This window comes from Drosophila teissieri, chromosome 3L (genome assembly GCF_016746235.2).
Source record: "Drosophila teissieri strain GT53w chromosome 3L, Prin_Dtei_1.1, whole genome shotgun sequence".
Lineage (NCBI taxonomy): Eukaryota > Metazoa > Arthropoda > Insecta > Diptera > Drosophilidae > Drosophila > Drosophila teissieri.
In genome coordinates, this window is record NC_053031.1 from 17182505 (window position 1) to 17204372 (window position 21868).

The following is a 21868-nucleotide window of genomic DNA, read 5'->3' on the forward strand; positions in this document are numbered from 1 at the left end:
TTCAATTTGCTTAAATATACATTTTGTTTATTGTTGTTTACGAAATTTATTGATCAAAGTGCCCCATTTAATATTCTAAAATAATACATAAAAGACCTACGCTTTTTTTATCTATGCAATACTCTCTTAGAGATTTGTTTGTTACTCATATAAACTAAACCAAAATCGACACACAAACAATGTGAATAAAATAAATTAAATATCGCAATCCCATCGTCATCAGGGAACTCAAGAAAAATATTAGAAAAACACGGAAACGCTTGCAACACAAACTACAAAAGATTGTAATTCCTTCAATTCTTAAATTAAATTTCCAATTAATCCACGTTTTTCTCGTTCTTCTTAATACAACAACAAGAGAGAAATATTTTTTCTGTAATATTTTGCTATAATGTTTCGAGAATATTTAAATAACATAAAGGTGTAGAAGCAGTGTCTCCCACCTCTGATGGTATTTTCCCAAGTGTCATCACTACCTTGCGGCGTTTCGCTGTGAGCGCTTTTTCGGTATTTCGCCCCATATACGGTCACACTTCTGCACTGTGGATTTTTCGCAATTTGATATTAATTTTATTCGATCGGCTCGGGCAAAATGTACCGCACTCAGATCTGCAGGCCCTAAGCAGACGCCTGAGGTTCAACTCTAATCCATTCGCAGCTGCATCCTTTCACCTGCGCAGGTGAAACGCAAGAACGGCAACCAGAGCCCTGGTGAAACAGAGGCGGCGAAGGAGTGTCCAAGAAGGGGGAGGAGCAGTGCGGCGGAAGGCAAAAGTCTTTTAAGGCGAACCAACGCACAAAAGCCAGGTAACCAGAGATAAAATCTGGAAAATCGGAGATTTTCAGCCGGTTAAAAGGAGGCGAAGTCCCAGGGCAGTTGCAAGTCATGCGGGGTTAAGGGCTGTGGGTGGTGGTGGCCTGTCCCCTTTGCAAACCCTTCGTTCGCCGACCTTGCCCTTCTATCGATTTCCGAAAAATTGCATCAAGCCAGATGCACAGAAAATCACAGCTGAAGGTTAAACTTTTGTATCGGATCAGGGCCAAAACCAAACACCACCACCGACCGCTTTCTTTATTCTTTGTTCCTCACGAGGCGCAGACGAATTCAAGAATAAAGAACAGCCAGTCGCCACATATATGCTCATGCACGTATATATATGTAGTTAAAAAGCGACTGGCATACATTATTTCATGTCATACATATATATGTTCAAAAACATAATGGCACTGGGCCATTTATCTTTAGTTTTGCAGGCATGGAAAGTCCTTGTGAATCCGAAAGTTCGCTGGACGGCGGCACCATGCTGCCACCAAGTCCAGTTTCTCGGGAGCAGCTCCAGAAAAGGATCGAATCGCTTACCCAGCAAAACAAGTAAGTCACTGACAATCAGTCAATGTAATTTTACCAGAAATAATCTGACTACGCTTCTAGGGTGCTGAAAGCCGAGCTGGATACCTTCAAGACCAAGTGCAAAGTGGTGCAAGAGGAGAATCGCTGCCTCAAGCAAGCCTCAGTCATCATTGTTAGTATAACGTATATCTTATAACAATAGAAATTAAGTTTCAGAAATGTTTTCTTCTGGTCAAATTCAGTTTTGGCACCAGATAACATTCTTTTGCTTTGGTTATAATACCAAAATATAACTATGCATTTTGAGATCTGTTATATATTCGCCAGTTCAATATGACCCCGAACCTCCTAGTACAATTCTAATTTCATTTAACTTTGTTTCCTTTTACAGCAAGCCAAAGCCGAGCAGGAGGAAGAGTACATCTCAAACACGCTACTAAAGAAGATACAGGCACTCAAAAAGGAGAAGGAGACTCTGGCGCACCACTACGAGCGCGAGGAGGAGTGTCTGACCAACGATCTCTCCCGGAAGCTCGACCAGCTGCGTCAGGAGAAATGCAAGCTGGAGCAGACACTCGAGCAGGAGCAGGAGTGCCTCGTCAACAAGCTCATGCGCAAGATTGAGAAGCTCCAGGCGGAGACGGACAACAAGCAGACAAACCTCGAGCAGCTGCGCCGCGAAATGGTCGAGTTGGAGAACACGCTTGAGCAGGAACAGGAGGCTCTTGTAAACAAGCTGTGGAAGCGCATGGACAAGCTGGAAACCGAAAAGCGTTCGCTGCAAATCAAGCTGGATCAGCCTGTTTCCGATCCGACCACGCCACGAGACATCACAAACAACGCCCATGCCAATGGTGGCGATACGGCCACCAGTTTGAGTGCCCATATCCAGATTCTGCGCTCCGAAGTGCTCCGTTATCGCTCCGACCTGGCGACCGCCCAGAAGGAGGCTACCATCAAAACACAGCAGTATGCGCAGGAAGAGAAGTCCATTCGCGAGGAAAATGCGCGTCTTCAACGCAAGCTAAAGCAGGAGGTGGAGCGCCGCGAAGCCCTATGCCGGCATCTCTCTGAATCGGAATCCTCGCTGGAGATGGACGAGGAACGTTTTTACAACGAGAACCTGATGGGCGGCGGTTCGTTTGCTGTAGCGACGGCAGCAGCCGCGGCCGCAGCTTCGGCGGTGAGCGCCCAGCGTCAACGCACCATCAGCAGTCCTGTCTCCCACAGTCCCTCGAGTAGCCGACCTCTAAGTCCGGGCACGGCGGTGCAAAACCGCTGCTATGCCTGCGGCCAGCTTGTGGTGAGTGCGAAAATAAATTGTTGATTTCCAGATTTTTTAAATTCAAAATTCTTCATTCAGAATCGTCGCGCCAGCGAGCGCTTCATCAAGCCAGCACTGCCAACGCCCATGCTGGGCCTAAACACTTCCGCACCCAACGTGCTGACCTCAACGAACCCACTGCTGGGTATTTTGGGAACCGGCAGCTCCTCTTCGTCTGCGTCCGTGTCAGCTGGGAATGCCGCTGGCGGCTTTCTTTCGAATCTAGGAGGCGAACGCCTAAGCCTTGGCTCGTCGAATTCGGCTGGGGGCAGTGCCACCTTCTTGGCCGGCGGTGGAAGTGGAGGTCTGCTGGCCCAGCTCACTGGCAACTCCAGCGCTTCGTCGTCGTCGTCCAATTTGATGAACATCAGCCTGAACAACTCGTCCAGCGGCAATCTTGTTAACAGCAGCAGCAACTCCTCACTGTCGGCGTTCACGCCAACAAATCCGCCCAGCTCGGCGGCTACGGCCTTTATCCAGCCAGCCAGTCCCATGGACACGTCCACCTGCAAGGACTAGGAGGATGCAGTAGCTCTCCCACAGGGATACCGAAAAATCATGACTTATTTCACTTCACACACCACACGAAAACACACTATATTCATAAACACGCACGCATGCAAGCAACCAGTTTAACGACCCTAAAAACATAAGAAAACACAGAAACAAAAGATGAGAAAGTAACTATCGTAAGCTTCTCCAGGGCGACTCAAAGTCGCCTCATTTATATATGGTTAATATGTATATGTATGTTCTATTTGATCAAAATCTCTTAAAACCTTTCAATAACGGAATTCCTAGGCGAACGAATATTTAGCGCTAATGTTTAAGATTTGAATGTTTTCTAATTTCGCTCGGTTCCAGTTAAAGTTAAGTGAAACACAGCTAATAATGAGATATGGAGGATATAGAGGATGAGGATGGACAGCACACGCTAACCAGATCGTATGAATTTATAAGAAGGGTGAATTCTATTCATGTCGAAACCATTTTCCCACAATTCCTTCGCATGTGGGCTTAAAAATTTTGAAGTATGTTTATGTAAGCCAACAAAAATAAAGTTCAACAATTTAAAATTAAAATTATCTTCACCATTTATTTAATCGTAATAATGGATCGCAATGTAGTACTAAGTACAACTTCTGTGCACAAAACGTATTTGAAGAAGTAAACATCATCTGACATATATAGATATTTTTTTAAATTTATAATAAATAACATTCTTTTTTTTCGACCAACAACAAAATTTAAACGACAAGAATTTTCGAATTTCCGTTAAATGCACGCCAATTGGTGTGGCAGCACTTAAAATATACCCTAAAAATTCCATCTTATTCCCACATCTAGGGGTGCACACACTGGCGCGCAGCTGCGGCCAACTTCGCGTTGCAAAATGCTCTTGTGTTGTTTGTGTTTGGGATTGTAAATAAAGGCCAAACAGTCAGCGCAAAGCGTTAAGATCAAAGACCAACCTTTGGGCCAGTCCATAAACCAGTATGTAACATCTCAAGGGAGAGCAAACAGAGCCGCAAAGTGTTCAATTAAAATAAGTGACGTGACTTTGATCTGAGAATTAAAAGAAAGACTGTGAAAAAGGTGGGCAGGAAGTGGGAAGTGAGTAAATGACAACAAAAAAGTGTGTATTGGCCAAAAGAAGCTCGCATTGGTAGCAACGACAGAAAACCATTTACACATACACACACGGCGCTCTTTTAACGCTGCTGCCGCTCTCCCTCTCTTTCACTCACACACATTTAACGACTGCGACGCGTCTCTTGCAAACTTTTTAAAGCGGACGCCAGCGATATTCGGTTCTCATTTCGATGTGGAACGGTAAAGAACCTGTGTCGTTTCCGCTGCCGATTCGCGAAAATAACACAAGAATAGCCATATTTTGTTCTTGTTCAATCAAATAAATTCCACTGCAAGTGTATGTGTGTTTGTGTACAGAAAGAAATCAGATAGATCAGAAGCAGTGCAAGAAAGAAAAGTGCAAAGCGAAAGTTTTGGATTTGATTGTGCAGCATCCGCCATCTCGCTCTGTCAGGCGCGCGTGTAACGGTAGACATCTCTCTCGGCAACAACAAGGCAATAGCAACAACTACACATTCCAAGGAAAGCGAAAAGTGCGCGCTTGTGTGTGTGCTTGTCTGTGTTTTATTTCCATTTCCAAACAAAATAATAAATAAATTCAATATTCGATCTTCGGTTCTGAGATTTCGATTGGCCAGATGTGTTTGCTAACAGATTGCGCACACCGTGTCTTATTATGGCCCTATTGAATAAACTCTTCTTTCCGTCGGCAACACCAACAGCACCCGCGAATTTAGCGGCAGCACCCACGCTGACCGCAGCGTCCGCAGCAGCAGCAGCGCTAATTAATAGCCAAACAACAACAACAACTACAGGAACAGCAACCCCCGCTACAACAACATTGCCGGCACGTACAACTCACGCCTCTGCCGGCGTCTCTGCCACGGCCTCTGCTGGCAATAGTTCGTCGTCCGCAAAAGCTACAAAACAAACTTCGCGAAATTATCTAAGGTAAGTGTTTATCTTTTTAACAACAAAACTGCCTAACACCCGGTATTAGTGTATCGATAAAATGCGCGCACAACAAAGGGGGAAAAATAGGTGCAGCTGCGAAATTACTCGGAAACACACTCGCTCAAAGAGAGGCGTGCGAAAAAGCGTTCTCATGATGCGTTTCACACTATACATAAATCTACGCCCCTACTCCACCGCCACCTCCACTCATGGTCCTCTCTCGTGCAGCACCTGCGCTTCGTCTTTCTCCTCCTTCCGTGGTTCGTACGCAAATTGGCAAAGCGTAAAACGAGGACGATAACCCAGCACACAAATTCGGCATGCACTAATCATCGTCACGTACGCCGCCTGCCTTTTTCAATTTGGTCCGCATGTCTGGCCAACAGCAATGGACGCAAATCCGCAGTGAAATAGCAGTGAAAGCAAAATCTTGGGGATTACACAGATGCGTTTGCAGCTGTCTCGAAAACGTCACAAAGAAGGCGCATTATCTTAGTTCCTTGTCCCTCTGTTGTAAAAATCACAGTGTGCTCTTCTTAAAGAGCACACAAGCTACCTGATATGTTTTTGCAAGAAATTCCATTTTCAGGTGCTTGCTGTTAAGAGGGATTATTACTATTTCCTTACATTTGAAGAGTCATTTTGCGGTATGGCGTTTCAACAAGTATTTTAAAGATCTAGTTAAAACTTAAATTTTTAAAATTAAAAACATTTTTTTGATTGAATCAACTCAATTTTAATAACTAAAATAAGTTTTAAAATGGTTTTTGTTTATTTTTTAGTTTATTTTCTTTATTGCGCATTAAATTCATATTTGTGGTTCTTGCTGTGGTCTAACCACATATGGCTGCTCCACTGTACTTATATCGATAACGATAGCCTGCACCACAAGCAGCTCCAAGAAGAAACCAACAACAAACCCTAAATCACCCAACACCCCCAGCAGTGCATATTGGGTAGTCATGGTGGGTGCATGTGTGCGAGGAGCTGCGTTGATGTTTGGTCGTTGCCGTTTCTTTCGCTCGCATTGCTCCACACCCATCGATCGAGCTGCGCGCGCAAATAACTGTGCCCCACTATGCTCTGCCTCTCCTCACGCCTTTTGCACCTCCCCTCTCTGGCCCAAGAGCGATCGGTTCGTTCTCGGCTCTCATCGTTATCGCTTCGTGCGCGCTACCCCTCTCGCTCGCACTCACGCAGCGTCGGCGAACGTTGGTACACTTTTACGGGGGCGTGGAGGGGTAAGGCGGAGGCAACGTCAGGCGCAAATGTAAATAAAAGCGAATCACATGACTTGCTAATCGGCGGTCGCGGCCTGCTCTCGTGATTATTATGTCATACACATTTTGTTGTTGGCGCGGCGCATTGTTTTTGTTGCCTTTTCGCTTAATTCTCATTTCATTATTATTTATTACACTATTTACTTATGTATGCTGCTGCATAGGCTCTACAATGTTTATATCTGACACTTTGCTTAACTTGTGCGTGGGCTCTGATTGTGGTTTTGGTTCCTGTTGCTGTTGCTGTGACTGCGAGTGTGAATGGGACTGTGATTGCGGGATGCTTTGTTAACGGTTAACTGGTGGACACACCCACGCCCGCTTTGCTAGGAACGCAATATCACTGACACCACTTACAGTTTCGTATAATTTTAGCGAAATCAAAACGGATAAGATTACAGTTCTCCGAAAACGTATTTGTTTGTTCAGTTTTATGAAGGTTTTAATGTGCATAAAGTTGGCAAGAGAAATATTCGGTTTCGTTCTTCTCTTTTTTGCTGTTTATTTTGACAACCATTCATAGTTCGAATATTATATCCGTTTTCTGTGTTATAAATCTCTATACAACGAAATTCGTTTTAGTATTCGCATTTATTTAATACGAGTTCTAATCACTTCAGTGTGATAACGATCTAAACCCGTATCTCGACCACTCACGATGATATCAAACTGTCGATATGCAAAAAAACCTAATGGATAACAAATTTCGGAGACCATGGTTGACAGGGCCCATAAAATATTTCAATCGTTTGCCCATTTATTTTTGGGGCCGCTAAGCTGAGTGAGGGCCTCCGTTGCCTGGCTAACTCGATTAGCGCCTCCTCCACGCTGTCAATCGGCCGCCTTATCGGTCAGACGCCAAGCTGGCATTTAAAATATATATAGCATAATGGTGAAATTGTCAGATTCGAGTGTGTATTGACCAATATTCGGGCCGTATATACATTTATGGCCGCGCTTGTCGCCAACATTCGCCATCGCCATCACGTGATAGAAACTTTTCACTCTGCTAATTAAGCGTCGCCAGCATTTGGGGTTTTTGCACTTTGCCCACAGGCACACACGCTCTCACACTTGGGGAATAATTCTAACAATAAAAACAAAAACCTGTAAGGTGTAGACAGCCGGTCCGACTAACTCCCCCTCAAATTAGCCCCCGAAACACCCCCTATTCGCCGCTATCTTTGTACTAGGTCAGGTTTTTCGGTTTCGCTGTAAACTAAACAAACGTTTACACTAATAGCAGTTAAAAACTCCACTCGGGCCAAATAAATGTATTTGTTTATTTGCTTAATTTAGTTGGGTGACGACAATAAATTACGGCAGCACGCTTGGGTAAATTTCCACGACAGAATCTGAACCTCCACTTATCGTTCATATTTCCACGGGGCCCAAAAGAAATGATTTAAAAATACTTTCGGTCTCCTCTGATAGGCCCAGAGCTAAGAATAAAAAAGCTGGCGCAAATAAAAAACAAATAAAGAAAATAACACCAAAAACTCATGACACTTGTGTGTAATTAAGAAATTGTGAAATGGTGAAATGCTGGAAATCAAGGTCCGGACACCTGGGGTGAATCAATCGTGCGGAAAGGGGTGAATCATTTCCTTTGGACCCCGTCGTCATGACCATGTTTAGACATTTGCTAGCCAGTTGGTCACATGACAGTTTTTTGCTTAAATTCGCCTCGAAGTGTATGCATGACACAAAAGCGAATAAATCCAAAACCAGACGCCTGGCATCATGTGCCTTTGAAGGCGCGCATTCCTTAACCCAATTCGCAAGTCATTCGCCCGATATCCACCACATATGGCGTCCAAAAATACATATATCCGTTATTAGCGAGCTGGTATTAATTCCCGATAAGTCCGGGGATTTCAGGCTATATACAAACTGTGATTTCGTACTCGCGCAATCGCCTTGCGATCTACGAAGTGCGATTCGCAAGCTGTCGATCGATCGCTGGACTTTCACATGAATACGAATACCCACCGCATCGTATGGCATCGCATCGCATCCAGCTACGCAAATCAAGCGAATTAGCACCTTTTGTGGAAAACTTTGGCCCAACAAAGTCTCATTATGGTCCGTGGGCCCAGGGCTTCAGGCACGTGTGGCACACAATAAAATCGCGTTCGATTGGCGATCAAACAAAGCCACACATATCAATCTTCTACAATATACTGAAAAATGAAAAAAAGCACCGCTCTGAATGAACCATTATGGATGATTTCACTTAGAGCCTTAGGCAAATGAGTCGTAAATTGGGGAGGGAACGAGAATTCATTAATAGTTTTTGATAACTGCCCGCCAATTGAATGGCCAAACAGTCGCCGGCAAGCCGGCCGGCCAGACATCAATCAAAGTGGTTGGATCGCAGCAGGTGTGAACTTATTACATGGGCCGTAGCGTTACGATGCGACGAACCGTAATAGAGTAGTATAGTAATGGGCCAGGTGCCGGTGTGTCTGGCTCTAGTTTGCTGTGGGCCGTGGGCCACAAGTCAGGAGAGGTGTTATACCTATCACATGGCTCCCCTGCCCTGCCCCCACACCATCATCCGTCAACATCATCAGTGCAATTAAATATGTACGCGTTTGCCTGCGGAGCAGTCGGCACACAAACTTTACTTATGTGCAAACAGAAATCAGCACATTTAAATGGCAGCACTTCGAGTGGAAGGGGACTAGGTGGCGATGTGACGATGTGGCGGTGCGGCGGTGTGGTGATGTGGTGCTTCATGTGCGAAGTCGCGTGGTCTGCCAAGTCATATGAGTAGTGATTCGTCGACGACGTCGCGTATCCAGTTTTTGTTGTTGCCTCGGGACCCGTTCCGATAGCAGGTGCACTTGGAAAAACGAAGTTTACCTTATTGTATTTTTCAAAAAATGTATAAAGAAATCTAACAGATTGTACACTCTATATAAATAATTACATTGCGTTAATCCAGTTTATACCGATTATTTCCACATTTTTAGCACACCATCAAATATTTATTAATTAAATGTTAATTTAATTATCAACAAAAAGTGTGTATCAACCCAAATAAACAAAACAAAATAATACAATACATATCTCCAAACACAACAACAATATGTTAGATGTCAAGGCTGAATTTCTCTTTCTTTTCAACTTATAATAATAATTCCCAATTGCATTTTTTGGTAAAGCTAAACTGCTTATTGATTGATATCTTAATCGGATTAACTTTGAACTTGAGTTGAAGAAAAAAAAAAACGACATAATTTTATTATGGAGCTGTCAATGGTATTTATTGTTAGAAATAGAGGATTATAAAGACCTAACTCCAAAGTGTGATACAGGTAAGGTGTGGTGTCATATCAGTATATCGCAAATCGCATTTGCACTTGAATTCACTCTAGCTATCTGGCAGTGTAGACATTAGCGCTTCTCTGTCTGTGGAATGGCCCTGTTTTCACCCATTATCAGTTGACAAAACGCTTTTGTTTTCCACTGCCTGCCGCCGCCTTGTATCAATGAGCTGGGCAAACAAAATAAGAGCCCCAAGTGCCTAAGTCCAGAGCTCCATTAACGGAAGCTCAACGAGACACCTTATAGGTGAAATATTCCAGGGGGGCAGGATTTCCGAATAGTTTTCAATGGCCCATGCACACGGTTCTACTTAAACTACTGTTTGCCATTGCCTTAGGCCCAATCCTAACGCTCATCGAATCACGGGGGCATTATGGTTATGGCCAAAAACACCTAAGATTACACTTGGCTGTTACTTCACGGAATTATGGAAATTCATACTGTGCGAGCTGTGCACACAGAAGTGTGAATAATGAGGATGACTATATCTGTTTATTGCCTTTTCGCCGAACAGTAACTGTTTGAATCGTTAAATTCCAGATAGAAAGCTTAAAACAGTGAATGCCTAATGTGTTTTAGGGGTATTCAACTTGGGTTTTAAACTTCACAGATCATTATAAATTTTCACTTGAGATTTATGTGCGGTCTTTAGTTTAGGACTCCACAGACAAATTTGATTGTAAAATTATGATTTACAAGCCCGACAATAAAACACAATGTATTATTGTATTAGGCGAATATGGCAAATAGTTATTGGTTTTCTATGCTTAATTTATACATTTCTTTGCTTAGTTTAATCCATTCAATGAACCAAATTTCTTTAAAGGAACGGTAATGTCTGTCCAAAGTTGTGCTACTAAGAAAAAAAGGTATAAGGACTGCGTTATTAATAAGTAATCGGCAAATGGAATTTTTCACCAAGCTAACCACATGATTCTGGGTTGTAAAACTGCTTATATGGTAGCTTACAGGGCACTTGGTGGTTCTGCCTTATCTGCAAGGTCCGGCTATTGTTTTCCCTTCGATCGGGCTTGTTAATGTAAATGTTTCCATTAATCCCCGATCCCAGATTGCTGAATGAAACCATTTTTACTGATTCCTTCTGCTGCTGTGGCGATCTATTTATTTATTCGCCAGATGACGGAAGTATTGTTTTCAGGTTTGATACCATCGCTGATGTGCGATCACCGGATTCCGAATTCCGTATTTCGTATTTAGTATTTCGTCATCTTTCTGTGACTCTGACTCTTGACTTGTTGACATTTGGGCCATGATCTCACCTGGACAGAAGTTGGCTTGTTCCTGAGTCACGTTGTGTTTGCCAGGTGGAAACAAGTGCACAATGCTGGCACTTGTGTGTGGCTCTGGTTACCTGGGAACTTTCATTGATTGATTGCGCCCGCCAGTGCTCGCCTGTCCTTACCTCCACCTCCTCCTCTTGGCACCCCACCTGACTTTTCCGGGTCTGTTTGCATTGGTCTCAAGTGACAATGAAAATCACTCGATATTTTTGTCGTCATTTGCTCATTAGTATTGTGAGCGGCTGCGACGACGACAACGACGACGACGACTCTTGTTTGTGTTTATTTTTTGTAGTTTATTTCTTCTTTTTTTTTTGTTTGCCTGCCTGGCTGACTGATAAATTTCTGGTGTTCCAAAGAGTGCGAGTGGCTTTTGGGGATATTGCCAATTGCTTTGAACTTGACATTCGATTTTTTGCGATCCAAAAGGACGGGGTGAAGGTCGTTCGACTGTGCGGACGTGTGTCTACTGGATTTATTTGTGTGTGCATAACTGCTTATAATGGGCCCAGTGATAATGATAGTCAATTTGCTGGGCGCAGCTGCCGTTATACCGTATATACATATATATTTATACATTATATATACCCATTGTCGTAGCCAAACGCCAACGTCTCCATCGCCATCGCCATCATCGTTGTTGGACGGTCGGTCGGTTGGTTGGGTCATGTGACTTGTTGTATGGATGGAGCAACTGGTTGTTGTTTCGCTTTTGCCGCCGCCTTGCCTGCCCACCCCGCACTCCCCGCCAGCCCGAGAGGCTTTGTTGGCTGTGCTGTCGTCGCTTTGGAAATCTGTGTTTATTTGCCACGCTCTCTTTCACTCACTCACACAAAAAGACGAACACTGGACAAAAAAGTGGCATCTGGTGGCAAGAAGTCCATCCTTGAAGGCCGAACCTTGGTTACAATTGCTTATGAAAGGTGGAAATCTTCAAACAAACTATCATCAGAAAGTGTTAATGAGGTTCTTGGTTTCATTTGTACATATCAAAGTGCTTGTACTTTGTCAAGTACTTTCGTGTAAAGAATTTTGCAGCTCTAGAAATTTCCACAGCGAAAGATGAACAAATGATTTAGAGCGCTTTGGTTTCTCTCAGTGCAAAATCCGCAGACAGGGAGAATCAGACGGCCAGACACGCTCTGTAAAGTCATTAACAGATGCTGATTTGATTACAATTGTGCGCCTTTACTCTCTGTTTATCACTCTGGTTTTGAATTGTGTATGTTCGTGTGTGGAACGGTGGCCGTGCCAATAGCCAATAGCCAAAAGCCAAAAGCTAAAAGTCTGGGACATATCAATTGCCAGCGATTTCCCATATCAATCAGTGTGGCGCAGTGGAGTATCCAAGGGCTAATCAAAACATAATCCAGGCAAAGCCCGATAACGCCCGTGCCCACTCGAGTGGCACTCCACTCCGCCTTACATCCCCCATAAGTACACCTGGCCGTATCAATCAAAATATTCCTATATAGTGTATATAGTTCTGCACTGCACAGAACCCCCGAAAGAGAGGGCTATATGATCGGCGGATCGGCGGATCGGTGGATCGGGGGAAGCGTGTGTTCTTGTCTTCGTTCATTATGCATGCCCGCCCGTATTTATGTATGTATTTATTTGCTTAATATTGTTTGGCTGTGGCTCGCTTTGTTTTGCTTGCGTAGCTGAAAAAGCATGTGATCCCAGCGAGTGCCCCGCCCCCCATCCCTGCCCTGCTCCCACAGAAATAATGAAAATAAAAGCCAAGGCAAAAATATCTGAATAAACAACGCAGCCGCCTCTTCGAGCGATAAGTCAACTTAGCGGCCTTTCGATAATTGTTTTCGCGCTGATCTCCACCGTACTCCATCTCCATCCCCATCTTGGCCAGGTCAGCAGCCCTGTGCCTTTTGGCATCTGGCTTTCTGGCTTTCTGGCCTCAAATGCTCACGTACTCGTAGTGCCCCAAAGATCAGGGCTGCTGACAAAGTCCATTTGGGTGGGCAATCACCAGCACCCTGCAAAAAAATAAAGCAGTGGGGTGTCTACATTCCTTTCTCAATACAACAAATATATTTGGAAACTATGAAATATTTTACTATTAAAAAAGGCTTACTCTTTTTATTTATTTGATAAACAAAATCGTACTTTAACCAGAAGTCCAAATTCTGGGAATTTCTGATTTGTGTCAAATTCCTATTGCATAGGCTTTGATAAAAATCCAAGGTATTTAAAGCCTGAAAACAACTTGGATAATTACATTTCCTAGGGCATTTAACCTTCGTCAGAAAACCGTTGAGGAATGTCTTTAACGTTGTTATTAAATTTGGCCACATGTCTTTCAACTAATCCATCAAACAATCATTCATCGCTGGCTCTTGACTTTGCACAAATGTTTTTCCTTTCTCTTTCTCATATATGTGTGTATTTAGGTTTATTTTTTTTTTAAATTTCTACTGTTTTTTTTTTTGGAAATTTTTAAACAACATATTAACACATCAGTCTATGACAAGCAACAAATGGTGGCCACATGATGCTCGTCCGACTCTGGGATCCCACTCGGGGGTTTTGGACTCGGAATCGGAATCGGAATCAGATTCGGAATCGGAATCGGAATCAGATTCGGAATCGGATTCGGGTCGGTTATGTTCGGTTTGGTTTGGGTGCGCAGCTGGACGAACGAATGGGGATGGGTCCGAGAAATCATGTGAGCAGCGCTCCAATTTGGATGCCCCATGTCGCGGCCCCGAAGTCGCCTCGTTGAGGATCGTTGCTTGTATTATCTGCATGAGTGTTTCAGCGTACTGCCCTCGTCTGTATGTGCGGCCGTGGTGTGCCTCCATAGGTACATACATCCATCCATACATATATCGATTGGCTGGGCAGGCAGGCACACAGGCAGGCCTTATTATAATGCATATGCGAGTGAGCTCGCCGCTCGTCTCGCTCTGACGATTGGGCACGGGACCTGGGCTTTTCAGTCCCCGTTCCCAGTTCGGTTCCCCAGTTCTCGGCTATATACTCCCAGTGCGATCGCGAGCGCCTTGAACTTCATTTGCTGACTAGCATCGCGTTCATAAAGATATCGACGCGTCGTCCGTCCGCGCTAATCGGCGGTCCAACGGTAAATGTTACAGTTTAACTTGTCCAACTCCAAAGGGCTGAATTCGAAAATAAACTAGAAATTGTACTCCAACTTTGAAAACTAAAGAATGCAAAAGCTTAAAATAAATATGAACAACGAAACGCCATTTACTGAGAAAAATATAATTGCATATTCAAACGCAATTTTCATTTCCAATTGAAAAGTTTAACAATAAAATAAGGAGTTACATTTGACACTTTTTTTTTTAGTTCATTGAAATCCTTTTTTAAAATGAATTTTTGGAATTACTTTGTGACTTGTTAGTAAATACAGAAATTGTTTACGTTTTCAATTGAAATTATCAATTTGGTCTTGATGTGAAGAGCTCCAGATATAAATATTTGCCGAGTACTTATTGTTGAATTTTTAAAGTAAATTTAGCAGATAAAAAGGCGAATTCATGTAAAATGTGTTTAATATTTAATAATCGATCATAAAGTATAAATATTTTGTTACCCATTGAATTATATAGATTATAGCGAATTTATAGATATTTTATCACATTATGAATTTAGGTTCCTAAATTGCAGGGCTTAAGGAGGAGTTACTACCAAATGAAATGAGGAATTTTTCTGTTGCGAAATTTTAGATAGGCAAGGTCGAGTTGGACAAGTACAACCTGTAACTACGGAACTTTCCGGCCAGACAGTTGGCGCTATCGCGAAGCTGCAGTTGGAATTACCCTTTGTCGCATGCATACGCCGCCCTTCAAATCCAAGTAAGCACGGTCAATAAATTGGCCCCGGTCCGGGATAGCCGGACATTGGACAGTCCGAGGACAACAAAGGGGCCGCCGGTGCAGTCCAGTGCGGTGCTGGCCAGCCCACCACAATATATCCACTATATCAGGGGCCCTCGTGACCGACCTAAAACCAAAAAACACCTTCGTAATCGACGTGCGTGCGGGCTCCCCCCTTCTTATCACATGGGCAGTAAAACATTTATTAAGCTCTAAAACTAGTTCGCCCACTCCCCCCACCATTTAGCCCATCCCCACCCCCTGAAACGGCCAACGACTATCATCAGTTGGGCTAATTGTTAATTATAGCGCTAATTTCAGAGAAGGCGCCTTTGCAAACTTAGCGCTACTTAGACAAGCCATTTATACAGCCACTAAATTAATTAGCTCAAATCTGTTGTACGAGCTTTAAATCGAGTACGGTGGTGCTGCCGATTTGTCTGCCATGTGGAGTGGATTGGATTTGGAATGGGTTTTGGGTATCGGGTTTTGGGTTTCGGGTATCGGGTATTGGAGGGAGCGAAAGATAATTAGCGTCGACAGGACCTGTCAACGAATTATGCACTACTATTCATTTGTTTTGTATTTCACACAATATATCTCACCTCTTCAATTATATTTTTAAGTAATGGTTGTGTAGGGGAATTGAAAACTACCTAAAATGTTGAACAATTTTTTGTTTAACCTCCGCCATTTGTTTGAATACAATTAGGTTTAAAATAGATTTTGTTCATTGAGACCGCAAACTTTTATCTGTTCTGTTCCGCCGAGATATATACCTCATTTGCCAGCGCTACTTGGATCAGCCAATTATAGAACCGGCAAAAATAAATTGGTTTAATTTAACATTCAAGTTTGCCGTCATGTGACTACCGGACACCTTCACTCCCCCCATTTCAGGGGGTTCAAAGTTCAGCATTAGTACGCTTTGCTCGGCCTTATCATTCGATGTTCTGGTTCGGGCTGTAAAAGATTTGAAGACACGGCTGTCAGAACACCGCTCGAATGGGGGCATGAGTAATCGTCACGTGCCAACTGAGGATCGCTATATATAGAGCATAGCATTTGCCATTTTATCGACGACAATGAACAGCACAAAATACGAGAGCTGCTCGAGATGTGCGCATTATAATGAACCTCCGCTGGGCTGCGAAACTGCGGGTGGCATTTTGACGACCTTCAACCGGAACTCTAGATTCCCGATTGTGAACGGTGTCGAATGGCAACGAAGGTGTGGCGAATAAATGGAAAAATGGCGGTGGAACTAATACAGCACTATACAGAGGGGAATTTCGAACAGTGCATTTGGTGAATGGCAGTATTAAATAATAGTGGGCATAGCTAGAGTGACTTTTGCACTCGTTTTGCGGGAACACAAACCATTTACTCTAACCCAGTTGTGATTACAATCATCTTTAGTTAATTTCCCACATTCATTTACATTACTTTTGATCCCTTCTTTGCAGTCGATTCCCCTTCGAGGGCAGCCAGGTGCGAGTTCTGCTCTACAAAGAGGATGACACCCGACGATTGCTCTTCGACTCGAATGCCCTCCAGAAGGTGACGCACAAGGACCCATCAGCCACATCCTCATCCACTTCATCATCCAGCACGAATGGCGGGGGAAAGTTCCTTAAGAACGAGAAGTACACCGCGCTGCAGAATGGCAAGATTCAGTCGAAGACACATTCCAACAATGGCAGCAACTTCATCGAGGTGTGCGCGGAGTATGGCTACAAGGTGAGTCATCTATCTAGCAATCTATTCGAACTAATGACCGGGTGTAAAACCAAAATATGCACTGTTCGTAAAAGTGAAGTTTCACGACCGTTTTCATTTCATCATAATTCGTTCTGCAAATTATTAGCTATGACTCACTTAGCTTGCAACATACGGAGCTGGCGGAGTAGCAGTGGTCTCTCTTGTTTTATATTTTAGATTTTTATAAAGATCATTTATGATTTCTTTGTTTTGAATTAATAAATGTTATATTTTTAAACAGCACAATCGACCCTCGGGAGCCGACATCACGCCGGTGGGCGAGATGGTGTTTGGCTCGTTGCCGATGTCCTTTTGCGGAACGGCCCTGAAGGTGCACTGGCTGCCGGAACCGGCCAGAATCCTGTGCTCCCAGGTCTACCTGACGCCCACCAGCAATGGGGGATCTGGCCAGTCGCCCTACTCTACGCTCTCCATGAACAGCCTGGCGACGCCGCGCACATCGATATCCAGCGAGCACGGATCCATGGATGGTCTCTCGATGAACTCGTTCTCGATGCCGTTCAGCGTGAGTGTGGGTCGGCAGATGAGCTTGACGCCACCGTTGGATGTTCCAGCGACGCCGGCTGATCAGCAGTCACTGTCGATTCATTCGATCGATTCCAGCGGGCCTCGATACTCATCAACATACAGCACTGCCACGGACTCGGGCTATTCGGCTAGTGGGAGTGGCAGTGGAGCCGGCGGGGATCAGTGGTCATATCAGTACTCATCCACGCGGAGCAGTTTGGGCAGCGTCCTCTCGGATCAGTCGGAAGCAATGAGGAAGCTGAGCATGGACTCTGCGTGCTATACGGGGTCGTCTCCCTACCTGGACGGATTTGCCAGCGATGGCTGCCTGCAGCGAAGAATCTCGCGCAATTTGCGCACCTCCTTCGAGAACGAGCATTCCAAGAACGATTTTATCGGCTTCCTTAGCGACAATTACGCATTAAATGGCCCGGTGGCAGCACCAGCAGGAGGCGGAGCTGGAGGGGGCAGCGAGGGCGGTGGAATGGGTCCACCGCAGTATCGCAGAGCGAGCTATTGTGCGAATGAGACGCGAAGCAATCCGGAAATGGGCAGGAGGCAGGCCAATCTGCGCCGGCGGGCGAAACTGGGACTGGCCGTGTGTATCTCCATGAGTGAGTCCTTCGAGGAGGAGATGGAGCTGTTTTGCAGCGAGCATATTGCCCTGCTGGAATCTATGCTTAGTCGATTGAGAGCCAATACAGAGCTGGCTTACATCAACCACAAGAACTTTCTGCAGGTCAGGATCACACATACATTCCCTGTAGAATTTAATTTAATCAGGAATTTATGTGTGAACTTTAGATCATGTTCCAGGCCTGGCAGGATACACAACAGTGGTTCAGCGATCTCTTCACTGCCCCGCGCATCAAGACACCCGTCTGGCTGAGCATCACCACCAGCGGCAGCAAGTACTCCAAGACTGTGGCCGAGAGATTCATCAAGGAGCTGTGCGACCTTCTCTCCTTCGCCGATACTAAGGACTCTAATTTGTAAGTCTACGACTAGATAGTTAAAAATTTAGATCGAATTATACATTTGTTTATTGCAGTTTTATTAGCACCATGCTGACGGGAATCCTTACTCATCACCTCGGATGGGTAGCCACCGTGTCCGCCTTCAACAGCGCCGGTTCTCGCCGATCGGAGTCCTCTGCCTCAGCGGCGGCCATTGAGCAGAGAGCAAAGCTACTCCAAGTTGCCCAGAAGCATCCGTACAATGCGCTGTGGGCGCAACTCGGCGACCTTTACGGAGCCATCGGCATGCCGCCCAAGCTAGCACGCACCATTGTGTGTGGAGCAGAGAAGCTCTGGGTAGAGAAGCTGCTAAACGTGCTCACATACTTTATTCGGTGCAGCGAAGTACGAAGAGCGGCCAAGCGGGAGGACTTCAACAAGCAGCTGATTAACGACCTTGTCGCCCAGAGCCAGACTAAAAATCAATCGGGTCCGCAGGAGAGGAACAAGAGTCCACCGACGCCGAAGCGTGGACTTAGCAGGGCTGCCACCTGCAAACAGAATCTGAATGCCATTGCTGATGATGCGGATGATGAGAATGGTGAACTGAACGGGTACGATAGGGAGAACGAGGATGGGGAACAAGATGGATTGGACCTAGGGTCCTTGGACGCCAGAGATGGCATGCAGACTCTAAAAAAGAATGAGATTCCCACTGTGCTGGCTTTCCGAGACTCTCACTTTGTCCAGCAGGAGCTGCGTATCGGAAACTATTTAATGGACACAGGTATTGACAAGAAGACGCTGCTGGCTCGGCAGACACAGCAGTACTTTCGTACTGGCAAAGACGGCCGGATCCGTTTGACAGTGACCACGCCGGATAACGTGGAGCTGTGCATGGAGGAGGAGCAGTCAAGCGGCACTGGCTCTGTAAGCACGGGTTCCGTGGACGACGGTGCCATCGAGGCCATCGACTATGAAGACCACGTGGAAGCTCCTCCGAAAAAGAACTTCTTTTGGAACATAGCAGGTGTAACGGAGGGCCTGAGTCTTAACGACTTGGCCAAACTGCAGCAGGGCATTCGGATCATCAACCGCAAGCTGGAGCGACGCAACAGCACCTACTCGGTTGAGGGAAACCCGGACCAACAGCAGAGCAAGACTGGAGAAACAGGAGTAGGTGACTTTGAGCCCCTTAGTCATGAAAGACGCGCTTCGCATTTGTCACTCTCAGATTTGATAACGCAGAACAGCATGGGCAAAAGCGATCGCATGACTTGGGGCATTGAGCCCATAAAAGAAAACGTTAGCCTGGAGGAGCAGATCCACTTTGATCACTGTCACAAGCTAATCGAGCGAGAGCACGGCATCTGCCGACAAACATCGGCTGATAATGGTAATGGGGTGGTCTTCGTACTGGGCGATAATGAGCCATTGATCAACTTGAAAAAGAGCAGTGAGGACCTAAGCGGAGATCAAGATTCTAAGCCCGCTTTGATGCTATGTGCACAACATCAGCGCACCCACGACAGAAGCAAGCACTCGGGTATGAAGTTCAACTTTGAACAGTATCCGCAAATAGCCACCAACTATATGAAGAGCAAGAATCTGTTGATGTCCAACTATGATCTGCTAATGGACAAAGTAACCAAACTGGAGGCCAGCGAGGCAGCTGCCCTTAAGGGCAGCGATAGCACGGCAACACTAGCTGCTAGCAGTAGCTCCACGGCCGCTTTGCTTCCTCCTACAACTCCAGTGGCTGCGAATAGCGACCGTTGCGTAGTATGCAGCAGCGGCGTTGGCATAAATACCTCGGCCACCTGGAACCAAACACCTTCCAACGCCACCGAGCTGGAATTCGAGACCGATGAAATGCACTGCTACAATCAAAGTGGGAATAGTAATGGATTCAGCTCCAAGGCTCTTCAATCTGTAAACTCGGCGGCCTCCATAGACACGCTAAAGTCAACAGTGTCAGTCGAGCCACTATCTCCCACGATGCCAACCCAAATGCAGACGACGTACTTGCGCAAGCAGCAGCCCAAGCGGGTTCCGTCAGGACGCAGTTCCGTCTCCTCGGTGGCCGCCAAGTGTGCAGCGGTCAATGTGTCCCAGCAGCTATTAAAACTGCCTGTTCCGGGCGTCAAGGAATTGCCGCAGGACGACGAATCTCCGGGCGACCAGCTGCGTGCCGGCTTCATTCCCTCGCTGCTGTTAAGCGTCAGCGATCATTACGTCTCCGACATGGTATTGCAGGTGGGAAATTGCCATGTGATTTATTTTGAGCCTATACTGATTGTATTTTGTTTCCAATGTCTTAGGGTACTTGTGCTCCGCCCAATAAGTGGGAGATGCATCTGCGAGAGGATCTAGCTCTGGCTGCGCGCTCAGCCTCTCTAATCTCGCAGCCGGCGGAGAACATAGCAATTGTGGCGGACATGGACAAGTGGGATGTTCGGCTAATTTCATCTCAGACGCAGCAGTTTCCGTATGCCGGTGGTCAGAGTTCTCCTGTCGGCATGTCTCAGCTCGTCTCCAGCATGCTGGAAACCGTACAAGCCATGAATGCAGGTGGCATACCAGCCTACGAGGTAGTTACCGCACATTTGCTTATGAATTTTCTTTGTTAATTTCTGAATTTTTGGTTTCAGTGCTTGTCGTTTCTGGAGTCGAAGTTACAGGAAATCTACCTGCAGTCGGAAACTTTGGCAGCATTCCTGCTTGAGACTGATCCGTGCCGGCTGAGCGACATTACCAATCCGCTGCAGTTGTCCGAAAACGATGTACCATTGCTGCTGTCAATAGCATATATTCACACACCTAAGATCAGCCGCAAGTGCGGCATCAGCTTCAGGTGACATGTTGTTGTCGTCTGTTGAGCTAGGACATTGCCAAACATTCTATCACTCAACGTTTTCAACGAGCTCTTCTCATGCATCATCCAAAGCGAAACAAGCAAATACTCCAGCGAATTTTAATTTCACTGATTTTGTGATATATTTATATGTGTAGGAATCTAGCGCCTAAATGCATGATACGTTTTTCAGCCGTAGCTTAGCCGTAGCCCTCGATCGAAACCAATTCAATCTGAACTGCAACGATTGGTTTCTGACTATTGTAATCGCCCAGTGTAAATGGGTCTTTCATCGAAATTTACCACATCCACTCATCGCGGTCACATGAAGGAGCATTGTAAATCATCTGGGTTAGAATTAGCCGGGCCAGAATGTGTTGGCGATAGGGTGACGATGATGATGACGACTCCGGCTTAGCAGCACTCGAAACGGGCTGCTATCGGATCGATCGATCGCCAAAACATATCTTGCTCCGCCCCACACTTTTGTAGTGCTTGATTTAGATTTAATAATTTATGACAGCAATAATATAATCGTAGCATTAATTGAATAAGTTTAGAATACTCTAGGGATGCAGTGCAGCTACTAAAATTATATATGTATAATGCATTCATGAAAACAACTAAAACAACAAACAAATCAAATAAAAATATGTATATATATTTTTGAAGGAGAATATACAATTTTAAAATGAATTAATCACCTGCGTTTTCTTTAACTGCTGGCTACAAAAATAATGGAAAAGTTCTATGAAGTATATACAAATTTT

The 21868-nt window shown here is 45.1% G+C and overlaps 2 protein-coding genes across 3 annotated transcripts; both read left to right on the top strand.

Moving 5' to 3' along the window:
• The first annotated feature begins 501 nt into the window (after positions 1–501).
• LOC122616181 (coiled-coil domain-containing protein 6) lies at positions 502–3757 on the top strand. Its single transcript, XM_043791532.1, has 5 exons — positions 502–807; positions 1247–1372; positions 1433–1523; positions 1743–2654; positions 2715–3757. The coding sequence occupies exons 2-5, from the start codon at positions 1257–1259 to the stop codon at positions 3192–3194; spliced, it is 1599 nt and encodes a 532-aa protein (XP_043647467.1). The 5' UTR covers positions 502–807; positions 1247–1256; the 3' UTR covers positions 3195–3757.
• A 358-nt stretch (positions 3758–4115) lies between these two features.
• Positions 4116–21794, top strand: LOC122616226 (folliculin-interacting protein 1). Of its 2 annotated transcripts, none has more exons than XM_043791601.1 (7): positions 4116–5219; positions 16466–16739; positions 17002–18027; positions 18093–18280; positions 18340–20500; positions 20566–20835; positions 20896–21794. In XM_043791601.1, exons 1-7 carry the CDS (start codon positions 4945–4947, stop codon positions 21100–21102), a joined length of 4401 nt encoding a protein of 1466 aa, XP_043647536.1. In that variant the 5' UTR covers positions 4116–4944; the 3' UTR covers positions 21103–21794. The 2 variants fall into 2 exon arrangements, with proteins under 2 accessions (XP_043647536.1, XP_043647537.1); XM_043791602.1 differs by lacking the exon at positions 4116–5219 and adding an exon at positions 14865–14978.
• Positions 21795–21868: the final 74 nt, after the last annotated feature.